Genomic DNA, 16899 nt, shown 5'->3' on the forward strand with positions numbered 1-16899 from the left:
GTTGCTCAGAACTCACCTGGAATACAGTGTCCAGAGGCAAGTGACCAAGATAATAAAAGATCTTGAAAACAAGTCTTATGAGGAATGATCTAGGGAGCTGGATATGTTTAGATGAGAAGACAGAGGGGTGAGGTAATATCAATATTTAATTTTCTGAAGCAATGTCATGTAGAATATGGACCAAGTTTGTTTTCTGGTACTCCAGAGACTAGTAAATGAACCAGTGGATTACAATTACAAGAAAAGAAACCCTCACCTAAACATTAGGAATAATTTCTTTTCTGCAACAGATGTACAACAGTGGAATTGCCAACCTTGGAGAGTTCTGGAAGTCTTTACACAGAGCTTGAAAGGCAATCTTTATGGAATTCTTTAATTGTATGTTCCTGCATGGCAGGGGGTTGTACTTGATGGCCCTTGCCATCCTTTTAAAACTCTGTGTATGTAGCGTACCTGGATTTCAGTAAGGCCTTTGACAAGGTCTCCCATGACCTTCTGGCAAGGAAACTAGTCCAATGTGGGCTAGGCAAGACTATGGTTAGGTGGATCTGTAATTGGTTAAGCGGACGAACCCAGAGGGTGCTCACCAATGCTTCCTCTTCATCCTGGAAAGAAGTGACAAGCGGAGTGCCGCAGGGTTCCGTCCTGGGCCCGGTCCTGTCCAACACCTTTATTAATGACTTAGATGAAGACTTAGAAGGCAGGATCATCAAGTTTGCAGACGACACCAAATTGGGAGGGATAGCCAATACTCCAGGGGACAGGAGCAGAATTCAAAACGATCTTGACAGATTGGAAAGATGGGCCAAAACTAACAAAATGAAGTTCAACAGGGACAAATGCAAGATACTCCACTTAGGCAGAAAAAATGAAATGCAAAGATACAGAATGGGGGACAATGCCTGGCTTGAGAGCAGTACGTGTGAAAAAGATCTTGGAGTCCTCATGGACAAGTTAAACATGAGCCAACAATGTGATGCGGCAGCAAAATAAAGCCAATGGGATTTTGGTCTGCATCAATAGGAATCTAGTGTCTAGATCCAGGGAAGTCATGCTACCCCTCTATTCTGCCTTGGTTAGACCACACCTGGAATATTGTGTCCAATTCTGGGCACCACAATTGAAGAGAGATATCGACAAGCTGGAATGTGTCCAGAGGAGGGCAACTAAAATAATCAAGGGTCTGGAGAACAAGCCCTATGAGGAGTGGCTTAAAGAGCTGGGCATGTTTAGCCTGAAGAAGAGAAGGCTGAGAGGAGACATGATAGTCATGTATAAATATGTGAGAAGAAGCCACAGGGAGGAGGGAGCAAGCTTGTTTTCTGCTGCCCTGGAGACTAGGACGCGGAACAATGGCTTCAAACTACAAGAGAGGAGATTCCATCTGAATATGAGGAAGAACTTTCTGTGAGCCGTTCAGCAGTGGAACTCTCTGCCCGGGAGTGTGGTGGAGGCTCATTCTTTGGAAGCTTTTAAACAGAGGCTGGATGGCCATCTGTCAGGTGTGCTTTGAATGCAATTTTCCTGCTTCTTGGCGGGGGTTGGACTGGATAGCCCATGAGGTCTCTTCCAACTCTATGATTCTATGTGTTTCAATTATTCTATAAAGATGTGTGACATCCAACTTGAAAGCAGTGCATATTGAAAGCATCTAGCAGTCTTGGTAAATCACAGCTGGAATCTTCTATTATGGTCAATATTACATGACTTTACATATACTTAGCTACTTAGCAGAGAACTAAGAAACCTTGTTTGTCTGTTTTAAAAATTTTGTAACAAGGCATCAGCAAGAGTGTCTCAATGTGTATCAGCATTCCCTAGGTAGTGTCCTGATGCACATCAGGTTCTTCTGTACGCCAGATATTATGCATTTTGATCACTTTGCTGGCTTTTGTACCTAGTAACATAGCAATAGCCCTCTACCAACCATAAATGTCACAAGACTGCCCAATTCAGATTTTTGGAGAAGTAAGACCACTTAGGAAGTTGCAAGGAGAATTCCAGCCCATGAGTCAACAGTATGAAATTCCAACAGAAGCATAGTGCCCGGATCAAGGGAAATGTCCCTCTATTCTGCTTTGTTCTGACTGCACCTGGAACATTGTGCTCAGCTCTGAACCCTACAATTCAAGAAGGTTTTAAAAAGATGAAATGTGACGTGAGAAGGGCAAAAAAGAAGATAAAAGATCTGGACACCAACTCTCATGAGGAACAACTTAGGGAGCTATGTATGTTTAGCTTAGAAAAGAGAACATTCAGAAGTGACATGATAGTCATTTTTACATATATTAAGGGATATCATGTAGAAGGTGGGACTGTTTGAGAGTAGAATACCTTGCCTTAGAGGCTGGTGAAGGCTCCTTTTTTAGAGGTCTTTAGACAGAGGTTGGATGGCTGTTTCTTAGAACGGTTCAGTTGTCATTTCTGGGGGTTGCATTATATGGCCCTTGCTGTACTTTCCAACACTATGATTCTATTCTTAGATAGGAAACTTTTAATTTCCTTGATGTTTCTACCATAATCCTGTATCTCTGATCAAGTTGGGTAGATAAAGCAACTGGAGGGCCAAAGTTTGCCAACTTCTGTTGTATTATATCAAGACCTTTAACTATGAAATGTGCTCACTACTGAACTATGTATGTCTGTTTGAATTAAGAGATCACCTTTTAGCAATTCTACTTTCTGTCCCCTCCAGGTGAATGGGTCGGCCATGTATTTATATTGTGCCTGCTGCAATTTAAAAGCAACTTCTGCTGAACCAGGTAGAGAAGAGCCAGAAGGAGCAAAAGAATCTGCTCCTAAACCTGACTCAGTAGAGGCTGACATAATTATTTTTAGGGATGTTAAATCAACATCCTCCCTACTCCATGCCGCAGCCACGGTCTGTAAAGTGGCCAACAGCCCCCTTGCAACATATTTCCTAATCAGCTGGTATTTATGGTTGATATTTTATATTTCCAATTTTCCCCACAGGGCGCACAAGAACGCCACGCACCTGCCAACCTTTTCAGCTGGGCCCATAATTGCCAATTTGCTCTTTGCCTTAGTATATCACTCAATTTAGCCCTTGCTGTGCCCTGCATACATCCTCATTCATCTAGATGCCCCCATGATAATTAGAGTGTTAGCTTCAGCTAACTAGGGCAGCTATTCTACTAGGGTTGGGAGACAATTATTAGTCTATTTTCCCATCTGGGGTAACAAAATTGAGAATCCATGACAATTACATACAGCAATTCCATACTCTCGAGCTGCCTTCTCCTCCTGTCCCCCCCCCCCCCCAAGCTTCCATACATTTCAAATTAACAGAGCTCTACCACCACATTCAAATGTTCTGTGTTTGTGAGGAATGAGGGTCCCATTTAAATGATAATGAGGAACGATCCATTCAATTTAGTGACTGAGAAAATCCATTAAAAAGCAGGCAGTTCTTAAGCTGATGGGTCAAGAAAAAGATAAACCCCTTTTTAAAAGCCATTATGTAAGGTTCTGTGTGGATTTTTTACACTGTTCAGGACATCAGGAAAGATTAGGACAATTATGGAACAAAGAAGCAAAACAGAACACCCTCTTTCCCTCCCGGGACCACCTCAAACCTCCCTCTATTTAATTTCAGTTACAATAATCAAATAGGCTAAGAATGGGCTATCTCTTAATTTTCTCGTAAGATCCTTTACCTACCTGTAGGGGAGAGGAGAATATGATTTGGATATCTACAATAGCTAGATAAAATAATTTGCTTTCAGTCACAGGTCACAGAATGAACTAAACTGAGAATATCAATATGGAATGCTACAGACAAGGAAATGGTTGCAACAAACTGGTGAGGGTCACACATATCTATCTTAGCTGAATAAATTGAGATCGATAAGATCCTTATATCCATGTACTCTGGCCTTATCCTGGCTCCTCTTTCACGTTTAACTATGGTTTCCCATTCTATCTGAACAAGGCAAAGTATGATTACAAGGACTGGAACAATTCAGAATATAAACCAGTCATAAAATACCTTGGCTTGGAAAAGATCAAGAGAACCATCCCTCTGCCATGCAGGAACACCCAATCAAAGCACTCTGGCGATCCAGCCTCAGTTCCAAAGCCTCCAGAGAAGACTTCACTCCGAGGCAGCAAATTCTTCTGTTGAACATCTCTTACTGCCAGGAGGTTCTTCCTAATGTTTAGGTGGAATTTCTTTTCTTGCAGTTTGAAACCACCTCTCTGTGTATCAGGGCGCATTTACACTGACCATTTAGGTTGGTGTAGGTTTGGATCAGCCCAGTGGTAGCTGAATGCTGAGTGCGGCTGATCAGTGTTAACCCAAGGCAAGGCTGCCTTAATGCGCCCTTGCCTTGGGTTAAACTAAGTTGGGGGAAAGCCCGACTTAGGAGTAATGAAGACAACTAGGCTGGTTCCTAACTGGGCTGATTCCTAACTATCTTCACTGTCATCTTATGCTACATAGGCTCAGGCTGCCCTGAGACATGGGACAACAGTTCCCTGTTCTCCCCCAGCCCATGCAGTGGCAGTTCCCAGCTATGTATTGCCACCTACCATATTCTCAGTGCTCTGGCTGGTGTTGGCCTAAGCACCAAGGACCAGGTAGGTGCCCATCCATGCCCAACCAAACTGTTTTAGGTGTGGTTGGGCAATAGGGGCACCCTTCTACCTCTGAGACAACTGAGGGAGTCTCTATCTGGACTCCATAAGGGTCCAATCTAGTGTCTGGGTTGCCGAATTGGGCCCACATTTTGGGCCAGTGTAGAAGGGCTCCTAGACTTTACGGCAACACAAAGTAACCTGCCCTCTCTTTGCTGCGGGAGGCTTTTGGTTCTTCCCCCATTTCTTCAGTGGGGCTCTCCTGCTGGGTGCTTCCCCACAGATGCTAATTTGGAGCACTTTGCCTCTGTTGGAGTCATCCCCACCAGTGAAGAGGAGGCATTGCCACCTGAAGGTAAGGGCATTTGTTTGCTTAAGGAAGTTGGTGGCTCCAACGTGGCCCACTTTCTGGGGCTGGGAGCGATGGGAAGCAGAGCTTGCTCATAAAGCATGGCTTTGAGATTTAAGTCCCAGTTCTTCCTGGCCTAGGGTGTAATGGGGATGGCTAGGACGGTTTTAAATTGTGTTATTTTAAATGGTGTATTTTAATATTTAGATAAATGTTTTTTAATGTTTATGTATTGTACCCAGGCATTGAATGTTTGCCATGTATATGTTGTTCTCCGCTCTGAGTCCCCTTCGGGGTGAGAAGGGCAGAATATAAGTGTTTTAAATAAATAAATAAATAAACGAGAAACACCCAACAAGAACTTACAATGTGCCCTTCACCGAAGCACAACGAACTCATATCATGTCCATCAACGTCTGGCAACTCAATGCCAAAGGATGCACATTTTTTAAAGCAAGGGGTAGACATTACTGGCCTGAGTCGTTCACAGTTCGTGTTAACAGCTGTAGTAAAGTAGAAGTATCCAAAGAGTAGTCAAACAGTCTGTAGGTCAACACAAGGTAAGCTAGTCAATTTGAGATATTCCTTTGCTTGTTGTTAAGGCAGCAGACAAAAGGAACTGAGGCTACAGCACCTCCCACTGGCTATATACTTACTGGTGACTGTGGGTGGGGCTATAGGCATAAGTGTCAGAAGCTTTCCAGAAGATTCTGAGACTTACTGCGCAGCCACAGGAAAATACCATGTGTGCAATTTCACAGAGACCATAAAGAAGAAACACAGAATCAAAGTATCCCTGCAGATGGCCATCCAGCCTTTGCTTGAAAACCCCCAGGGACTGAGATGCCACCATACTCTGAGGCAGGATATTCCACTGCTGAACAGCTCTTACTGCCAGGATGTTCTTCCTAATGTTTAGGTGGAATCTATTTTTCTGCAATTTGAATCAATTTCTCCATTTTGTCCTGGTCTCTGGAGAAAGAGAAAGCAGGCTTGCCTTTTTCCTCTCAATGTCACATCCTTTCAAATATTTAAACATGGCTTTCATGTCCCCTTCTCTCAGCCTTCCTTTTCTCCAAAAAAAAACCCTAGTCATCTCTCTCAGCTGCTCCTCATAGGCTTTGGTTTCCAAACCTTTTACTATTTTGGTGGTCCTTCTATGGATACCTCCCAGCTTGTCCATATCTTCCTTGATTTGTGGTGTCCAGAACTGGGCACAAGATTATTGTTGGTGAGGCTTGACCAAAGCAGAAAATAGCGGGATTATGACTTCCCTCAATCTCAACACTATACTTCTATTGATACACCCTACAATTGCATTGGCTTTTTTAGCTGCCACCTCGCACTGCTGACTCGTGTTCAGCTTGTGGTCTACTTTCTTTGGCCAGAGTACTAATCTATAACATTGTCATTAAAAAGAAATCACTGACTATGCTACTATTGATTGCAATATTTTTTTGTCACAGATCCATCTTTCAGTAAAGAAAGGTGGTCAAATCTTTTGCTTCTGCTTTCAACTGTGCTTCCCAGCAGCAGCACCTCCTCCTCCTCCTCCTCATCATCATAATCTAGAATCGTATTTGTGTTTTTTATCTGCTGCATAACACTGTCGATTTATGTTCAGCCTGTGGTTTCCTAAGACTCCTAGATCCTTTCCCCATGTACTGGTTTCAAGCCAGTTGTCCCCATTCTATATCTGTGCATTTCATTGGTGTGCCTGAAGTGCAACTAAGACAGAGACAATTGATGTTTTAAGAAACACGGCGCTTGGGGGGGGGGGGGGTAACACCCCAACGAACAACCACAGGCAAACAATATTGTATTATCACAAGGGTATCATCCCTTCTCCTAACCTGCTCGGCTCCCAGCACCATTGCTTGTTCACTTAGGAAACAGAAACAATTCTTTCTCCTGGAATCAAACAGGGCTGTGTTTCTTCCCTCCCCAACCCCACTCATTTCTTCCCACCGCACAGGCTGTTTATAGCACCCCATTGGCACTCAAAACATGCAGAGCGAATTCTACCACCGCCACCACCCCACAATACCACCACTGTCACATTTTGCTGTCAGAGCTGTCAAGCTGAATCCCGTTTTAATCTGCCAAAAGCACTTTTCTACTGACATTTTTAATAAATACTTTCAGTTTTTAAACACATTTGTGGGAGCTATTTTACCCCCTCCTCTCTCCCTTTCCCTCTCCCTCTTCCCCTTCGTCGGGAGAATAAATTCCAAAAGCTTTAATAGCAAATACATTACTCCTATCAAAGGAGTCACCCCCCCCCCCCACTACATTTTTTTTGCATCCAGAAACAGAGGTAGTGTTTTCAATTTTAAAGCTAAATTAACTGTCCAATTGAATTTGGCTGGTGTGAGCAGCCTTCCCTGTGACAGGTTTTAGTTATGAAGCATATTTCACATTAATAGAACTCAACGTGAAAACCCACTCTTTCTGCAATGTAACTGTGGCTCGCCATTAAAATGTTAAATTTAATATGTCATACATGCTTTGTGACTCTGTTTGATTATTGTTCATCATTTACATCTCTCCTAACGGAGGAGGTCCTAATTAGCAAAAAATCATGTTTTAATGAAAGCAAAATGCTAACAGAGAACACCAAAAAATGCCTTCACATAAAATTGTCCCAGCATTTTCACTGATTTCCTGGTGACTGAGGCCAGGTCTTGTGGGAGGATGGGAACCATTTATGCATTTACACACACCAAACCATGGTTTTGTTTTATGCTATTACATCAAAAGTAGAATGATGTTTTCTTCAACAAAAGGATCTGTACCTCCTCCTCCCAAAAGTGAACATCCCCTTGTCTAACACACAGCACAAAATATGAGAGCTCAGCTTATCCATGGAATTCAAAATATTTAATTCAATTAACAAAGCTTCTGAAAAAAGATGTTGTTTTTCACAGAGCCTTTCTCATCCTGCTTTACCTTTTCATCCTTGTTCTCTGTCTAGCTGAAAGTTTCTTAGCAGCATTGCCACTGAATGATGGTGAAGCAAGGCCAAGGAAACACAGCTTCTTGGCGCTGGGTTGCAGTAGCAAGTTTACAGTAAGTAATGCAATCAAGCTTGAACTGGGAAGGAATATTCTAACTGGTTCCATGTAGTTGTGTGTGCCTGCCTATATAAGGTAAGGTAAACAGCACCTACCTTCAGAATCCCTTACTGAGCATGTATGAACACGAAAACAGAGAGAAAAGGGGATAAGCCTTACTTGACCTGTTGTTTCCTGTCACATCTGCATAATGATGGTTATGAATAAAACGTTTGCTGAAACATGTTGAACTACTTTTTTTGAGGTGGAGGAACCTATCTTTATTCTTTCCCTGTTATTTCTGGTCGGGTACCCAATTTTCTGTTAAAAGGTAATGCAGAGGAACACTTCTACTTCATTAAGCAAACACGATCCGTTTTGGTTGTTGAGTGCCACAGATGTGGACAAGCTGTTGATCCCTCTCCCCCTTGGCTGGTCATCGAGGGAGGAGATGCAGGGAGACCTCAGCCACAACATATTATTAATGCATCTCTCAGGAAGGGAAGGTTTCCATCCTGATCAAAAGAAGTGGTGGTACAACCACTTCAGAAAAAGCCATCCCTGGGCTTAAACAATTATAGACCAGTATCAACTCCAGGCAGTCTTGGATGACACGATTTATCTACACCCATTTCAAATGAGCTTGAGAATAAGAGTTAAGACCATTATGGTTGCTTAAGCGAATGGTCTTCACCTGATCATTGATGAGGGTGTGTGTCCCTGCTGGTGCTTTTGAACCTCTCAGTGGATTTCAATACTATTGACCATGTGACCCTTCTAGAGCACCTGAAAGGGGCCTCAGGCAGGTTCCAGATGGGCTTGGGGATAGCCGCTCTTCAAAAAAGGTGCGGTTATGTGACCATTCTATCCCCAATGCTTTTTAACATTTACATGAAACTGCTTGTTTTGTTTGGTATTGTGATAAGGCCTAAGGGCTAATCAATAAAATTACTACTACTAGCTGTTTTAAGATGCATTGATTGTATATGTTCTTTTAAAATGATTTTTAAATGTTTTATGTATTATGTGTTCTTAACTGGTGGTATCTGTTACAATTTAAGATGTTGTTGTTTCCTGGTTCAATCCATGGGGGAGATGGGGCAGGAAACAAACAAATAAATAAACAATAGGAAACAATAAGGTTGTGGTTGTTTTTTAAAAAACAAAAACAAACATATAACGTATTGCCCTTCTTAGACATCCCCACTCTTTTCTTATGAAAGAAATAACATGAAACAAGCTAAAGATGCACAAAAGCTCCCCCTGTCTGTAAGCTTCTCCCTATACAAACATAACTTATCTTCTCAAAGAACATAATCTTTAGCCATCTTTCCTCTGAGGGATAGCAATTTAACTTTGTTTCCCCAGTCTCTGGTCTTTCACTTATTATATTATGTGTGCTATGATTGCAATGTTTGCCAGGAAGCTTGATTGCTTGTCTCATTGGACTCAATCATAGTTTGGGGAGGGGAAAGGATGCTCTACTATGACCTCCGGGTACCAACATCTGCTCGTGGAGGAAAACGCAACTGCTGCAATGGGGCACCCCTTGTTTCTTGAATGTACTCACGTCACTAAGGCAGTCCCTGGAGCTGCTGAGCTGGGAGCTCGTGGCCTCCCGGATGCTGTCATCCTCACTGTTCCGGTTGCTCCGCTTTGCAGGGACCTTCATCTGCAAGGAATAGGACAGGTTAAAAACTGGCCTGTAGGAAACAATTTCCCCTACTGCTTTTAAACTTATTCAAAAGACTTCCTTGTGTGTACAACTAGTCCATTAGGTAGAAACTGTACAATTTGGAGAGGTCCTACATTTAACTGAGTGTTCCAAAGTCATCACAGTGTTAATCTTTATCACAGGACACTAAAATACGCTGATATTTTTTTCATTACGGATAATATTAAGATAGGCCAGTTATATTATTACAACCATCCCCATTGATCTCTCCACCATGTAATCTTTTCATCTGGATATGTCATATTTATTTATTTATTTACTACATTTATATACAGCCCCTCTCAGCCCACAGGCGACTCAGAGTGGTTTACAGTCAATATCAAAGACATAAAATACAATTTAAAAACAATCAGTACCTGTGGTACAATCAAACTTCAAAAGAAAAAACATTCAATAACCACTTCACCGGGGCAGCATTAATAAAGATTTGGAATAAATATAGAACAAGAATGTACCCAAAAACACCACGGTGGGCATCACCACTAGAAGCAAAGCAAAGAAGATTGTTAGGATGGACCAATTGGCCAACATACAAAGATGTATTATTGAAAAAAGACAACAAATTACAACTGAAGACAAGAGAAGAGATAAATACTCAATTCGTAAATGTATCATGGTTTCAATACCTACAGCTTAAAGAATATTATAACTCAGATAAAAAAATGGCTTCATGACCAAAGAAGACATATGGGACCAAATTTTGGGAAAGAAGAAAAAAAAACATTACAATAATTTGTAACAAATTATTAGAGTGGGCTACGGAAACAGAAGTAATAAAAGACTGTATGATTAAGTGGGCAAGGAATATTGGAAGACAGATACAATACAAAGAATGGGAACAAATTTGGACAAAAAAGATCAAATATACTTATTCGACAGATTTGTAGGAAAATTGGCTAAAAAAAATTTATAGGTGGTATATGACGCCACAAAAATTAGGCATAATGTATGATAATGTTAGAAACAAATGTTGGAAATGTGAATCACAGATTGGAACTTTTTACCATGCGTGGTGGACGTGCCCGGTAATCAGTGCATATTGGAAAATGATAAAACAAGAATGTGAGAAGATCTTAAAAATAAAAATTCAGATGAAACCAGAATACTTTCTACTGGGAATAACAGATGAAGAATTGGAATTAGGCCAGAATAAGGATATCTTGTTTAATTATTGTATCACGGCAGCAAGAATAGTTTTGGGGGGGAAATGGAAACAGAAAGATGTAGCCACAAAGGAAGAATGGATAAGTAAGGTGAAGGAAATTAAAGACATGGATAAACTGACCTTTGCATTAAAAGACTCATATGGAAGACCAATGAAAAAAACAGATTGGAAGCTATTTGAGGAATACATATCAGTATATCAAAATAGACATGACATAAAAGAAGAGGAAGAATGAAATCTCAGAAGAAGGAAGAAGACAAAAAAGATAGAACCAGAGAGAAGAAGATAAAGGAAGTCAGAAGACCCCCATCACTCCCCTCACCCCCCCTTCCGTACCTTTTTCCCACCCCAGATTCCGTACATCTCCTCCCCTGCCTCACGCAACCCCTCTGTAGTCAGCACCCCCACCCCTCCTCCTCAATCCACTCCCTCCCTTTCCCTACCATCAATCCCAATACTCCCAATTCCCAATTTTACCTATATACCTGTAAGAATATGTCTTAATAAAAATTATATATATATATATATATATATATATATATCTCAATTTAAATATAAAACCAAGTAAAACAATCAATATCAATAAAAACATATATCAATTTGAGTCTCCTAGTTAAAAGCGTTATCCAATAACATCGTTATCCAATAACATCGTTCCGTTTTTCTCCATGTTTGTTATATTGTGTTTGCAAACGCTTGCTCAAAGAGCCACGTCTTGACCTGCTTTTGAAATGTTAAAAGGGAAGGGGCCTATCTAATATCCCTGGGGAGGGTGTTCCATAGCCGAGGGACCACCACTGAGAAGGCCCTGTCTCTCGTCCCTGCCAACCGTGCATGTACTTGTGACAAAGGCAGGATTGAGATCAGGGCCTCTCCAGATTATCTTAAAGCATACACTATTTCTATTGTAAATGGCACAGGTGTTGTTGTTATATGCCTCCAAGTTGATGCCAACATATGGTAAACTTCGCTTAGGGTTTTCTTGGCAAGGTTTTTTCCGGGTGGAGCAGAGATTTGAACTCTCACCTCTTAGAATCTTAGTCCAACAATGAATCCACTAAGCCATAATAGCCCTTAACATGTTGTACCTCCTCCTTAAAAATCTGAGATGAAGTCAGACCTTCAAAACGTTTGGAAACACAATATGAACCCTGTATCCCAAGGGCTATATTCCTGGTCTTTGAATAGATACAAGAAACTGTGGACAAGAATGTATGCCACATCTGTCCTATGTGCCACTGGCCTGGTGAAAGGAGAGTGCAGCGTGGAATGGTCAGGCAGCTAGAGCTTTCCAACACTTCCTGAGCCCGTGGCAGTCAGATACATCTGGAGCTTTCCTTTGCCTAATGCCTGCTTTTTATAGGGGCTTTGTGTAAGTCAAGCTGCAAGACCTGGAGTCCTCTCCCACTTCCCTTTCTCCCATCAAATTTCTGACAGTGGTAGAATGAGAGCTCCTTGAGGAATAGCTCAGCAGGTACTGAATGTATAGCTAGTCCTCTTTCCCACCTATTTCTCAATCACTATGTATACGCAAATACAGGTATTCCAAAAATAAAAAAATCTTTAAATCCTCTGATTTTAAGCATTAAAGATAAGGCAGAATCAACTTGTAATGGTATATTTTTAGACTAGAACTTCTGAAGCTCTGACTAGAATGGCTGGCATATCTTTACGCTGCCCTCTTTCTCTTCCTCTACAATGTCGAAAACTGAACACTTCCAACTAATAAAAAAAAATCTCAAAGAGAAGCTGACCTAATAAGATCTTGTATGGGGAAGCAAATTAGAAGCATTACTGCTACCATTAACCTTTCAGAGTAAATATCAATTATTAAACTTGCTTCAGTACCTCTGTCCACTGTTTCCTGCCACGAATTAAGAGGGTTGTCAACCTCTTGTTCATTTACACCTGCAGCCTGCCAGGAGGGAAGCCCGTACCCTTTGCTGCCAGAACACCATGCCAACCTGTTTTAATTCCTTAGTAATTACCTTAATGACACACACACAAAGGACTAAATTGGGAGAGCATGTTGCTTTTCTAAATGCAATGTATTGGTTTCTGATGCACAACTTGGCAGATAAGGGCATACATTAAGTTCTTGAGGAGAGAAATGCAATATGACCCCCTCCCCCGATTTATTTCTTCCTTATCCCTTTGCTTGATGTCAAAAGGGCTGCACCCCACAAGGAGATCATGAAAGTGTTGCAAGAATTGAGATAATCACAACAATATCACCATCGCCACCATCATCTAGCCTGCTATTCCCCCCAAATTGGGATTCAAGGGAGATCCAAGCCTTTTAGTTCTGGGGTGCAATTGACACAAGAAGTGAATAGTATAGATGCACAGCCTCATAAGCCATAACTGGCAGTCAGTATTTTGGATAGTTTCAGATATTAGAAACTGCCTTCTATGAAGTCAGGCCATTGGGACAGGGCTCTCAATATTATATGAGTAGCAGCACCTCCCCAAGATTACAGGCAGAGGCTGTTCTCAGCCTTTCTGACCAGGAATTTCTGCACACAGAAATTAGCATAATATTTGCATATCCATATCTAGATTTTTAGATGTACATTTAGAAATAATCATGGTTCTTTAAATAGAAATACTATACATCTCACCACATTTGGGAAGACTTGTGATCAGGTGAACAGTGTGCCTGTTAAAGTCTACTGTCCAGCTGCTAAATGCTAATGGGCAACTTCAACACTTCCACTCTCCCTTCCTATGGTTTCAAACTGGACTTGGAGTGGACAGCCCTCCAGCTATAGGCTAAGGATGAGACACTCCCAAGATGGACAGAAAGGCAGCGCTTGAGTGGATTATGTCCCTGACCTCATTCAATTGCTTCCATGTGGAACTGGCCTCAGAAGAAAATGTGAAAGAGGCTGCCTTTTGTTTCCACACAGAACCTGACATGATGGAGTTGAAGGGGGCAGAGGGCCAAGGGAAACCAGAGGGGAAAACCAGCCAGGCATGAAGAGCTCCAACCTGTTTACAGACTCCAGGTGCTCATGGGTAATCCCAAACCACAGTCCCAGCCAAGAAATATGAACCACACATCATTGGACATCATGTAGCGTGATTAAATACCATAACCCAATCCAGGTTTTTTTAAAAAGCAGTGACACACCTATTTTCGAATTTCAGGCATGCTGCCCTCCACTCACGATTAATAAATACACTTTGATTTATCAAAAGTTCCCTTTAGAGTGCCACTGGGGGCCCTGGGGCAAAAGGAGACAAATTATTTTCTAAAGTTGTTCTGAAAGGTGCTGGGCTCAACAACCCTCACCCCCATTAACCTACCAAAGCGAGTTCGCTCCTACTGGGAGCTCTGCAGTTTGCTCAGCAGCAAACTCGGACTGATCTTGTGCCATCTCAATATATTTGTTCATTATCTTGCGCACACACAGAAGCATTTGGAAATGTACTCAGGGCACAGGCCAAATTGAATCATCTGCCTTCATTTTCCACACGGTCTCAAGCTGCAGCTGCTACAACAGGCTGTGAGATCTTTCTCCTCCCCCATCTTCCTCCGGCACAATAATTTTTGGTTAAAAACACACACAAAAAAACCTTATTCAAAAGCCATAGCCATCTGTTTTAATTGTGCATGTGTTTGCTTATTACTTTAAAAAACAAAAAGAGAAAGTGTTATAATCATCACTGTTAGCATACCCAGTTTCAGTGATGGTGAGGGGAAATTTCAAAAGGAGATGTGAGAGATTGTGTGCCAACCCTATGAGACCAGGTAATTCACATGGAGGACCACACTAGTCTTAATTCTGCAGGGATCAACAGAACTAACATGTACCCACTAGGTAAGGATGCTCCCGTACAATTCATTCTGTAACCCCCATCTTAACTAAAGTTGCAATGCATCTTAGATTGTAAAATACAATATACTCCTCAGTCCTTTTAACACTGAATCCTGTGCCTCCTCCAAGGATCTCTGGGCAGTGTACATGAAAAATAACTAACTTGACAACTAAGTCCAGTGAAGTAGATTAGGCTGAAGTTTTGTGACATTTATGACAGAGTAGGAATCCAGGTTGCCTCAATTTTAGTTCACTGATGTGGATACTGGTGAGCTATATACCAACAGTATCATTATACCCAGCTCTCTCTCTAATTTTACATCTATGAATAATTGCCTGGATGTAGTAGAGGATTGGATGCAGGTGGCTTAATCCCAACAAGGTAAAAGTGTGTCTGGTCGGTAGGAAAACCAACCTGGGATTGCAGCCTGTACTGGATGGAATTGCTCTCCCTCTGAAAGATCCAGTTCATAGCTTGGGATGCTGCAGTGGTAAGAAGCACCTTTCCTCAGCCTTTGGGGGGGGGGGGGGGTGTCAGGTATACTTGTTCATGGGAAAGGTAGATTTGGCTGTAGTGGTTCAGTGCTGCCACAAGGGTGGTGTCATCCAGCGTGATAATTCATTCTATTACCCCCATGGACCGTTTCTCTCCTAATTCAACCTCCTCCACTTGCTCAGTTGGGTTTGAATCCAAGTTGCTGCTGCTGTGGCCAATATGGTTGCTCTTGTGGCCACTTCACTTCCCTTCCTTTCGGCTGTGTTCCTGCTAGTCAGCAGTGGCTCATGGCCTTAGCTGGGGGACACGGAAAGAGGCTGCTCCTCTTCTCTCAACATCCCTAGGCATTTGGGGGAATTTCATATTCAATTTGTGGGTTTTAAGCAGAGACTGCCTGGCCACTTCACAGGGGCATACTCAAGTCTTTGTTTCCTGCACTGAGTGGGTCTTGAACAAGATGGACTTTTGGAGGCCAGGCAGTCCATTATGATCCTGATGTCCTTCTATCCTTGCTTTCTGAAAGGAGAAACAATAAGTAGAACATGTAAATGTGGATGATCTGTTTCCGAAGGTGTGCCACCAGTGCTGCCATGATCTTTGTGCAAGTTTAAATGATAGGGTGCTATACTGAAAGTGTCTCTTCTGACAGGCAAACCTGTGGATTTTCCTGGGGTTTTTGGTGTACAGGAATATGAAGGTAGGCTTCAGAGAGGTCTAGTGAGGACATGTAGTCCCTTGGCTCCAACATCACTAGATGTTTTGAAGCATATCTGTTATGAACTTTGTATTCTGTATTAAAATGTTGACTCTCTTCAGTTTCAGGTTGGCTCTCTGCTGTTCTTGGGAACAATGATGAAGATGAAGTAAAAGCCTTTGAATCTCTCAGAGTGGTGAACTGATTCTTTTGATACCATCTCTCTGAGATAGTTCTTGGGGAAAGGATAAACTGAAGGGTAAAAGTGGGAATGTAATCTATTTGATTTCTTTTGCTAATGGTTTTTAGGATCCACTGGCCTGTAATGGAATGGTACCAGGTTTCCAGGAATGCTAGGACTTCAAGTCTAACCTTATTGTTCTTTGAGTTGGGGTCTGAGGGAGTTGTGTGGCTTCTGTTGAGCCTTAGGCCATGATGCAGTCAATTTCTCTTTCACTTAGGTCTCCCCTTATGCAATCTCATATACCGGGCTTCTCCAACCAACAGCCTTGTGGGCTTTACGGAACTTTATTTAAACTTTTATGCAATTTTTTTTTGTAACCCAATTATGCGGTTCTTGAGCACAAACTTTGTAGATGACAATGGAACTGAATGGAATAATCAGAGTATGTTATGTTCACAAATACTGGAATATTAACTGCAATTCACATTATAATTGCAAGCAGTTGAGCCAGAAGACATGATAAACTATTAAAATTAACTAATAAAATAAAGAGCAAGAGAGCTCTGTTGCAATCTATATATATAAATCTGTTAGGTTGGTTCAACGGGACAGCAAAACTCCACAACCCCCCAACGAAACTTAACCAAAATTCCCATGCCCATAACACAACCCACAAGGTACAAACATATCTACTCAAAATGAAAAACAACACAACAACACACTCACAAAACGGCAAAACAACAAAACTCAAAAAAACCTCCAACGAAACTTAACCAAAATTCCCATGTCCATAACACAACCCACAA

General features: G+C 41.7%; 1 protein-coding gene across 12 annotated transcripts in view; it reads right to left on the bottom strand.

Annotated features, from left to right (window-relative positions):
• FBRSL1 (fibrosin like 1) overlaps positions 1–16899 on the bottom strand; it is an 843044-nt gene that overhangs the window by 492814 nt on the left and 333331 nt on the right. For all 12 annotated transcript variants that reach the window (XM_060785676.2, XM_060785678.2, XM_060785683.2 and 9 more), the window contains exon 3: positions 9569–9670. In XM_060785676.2, the coding sequence (XP_060641659.2) occupies positions 9569–9670 (102 nt within the window). The remainder of the gene's footprint in view (positions 1–9568; positions 9671–16899) is intronic.

Source organism: Anolis sagrei, chromosome X, assembly GCF_037176765.1.
Source record: "Anolis sagrei isolate rAnoSag1 chromosome X, rAnoSag1.mat, whole genome shotgun sequence".
Lineage (NCBI taxonomy): Eukaryota > Metazoa > Chordata > Lepidosauria > Squamata > Dactyloidae > Anolis > Anolis sagrei.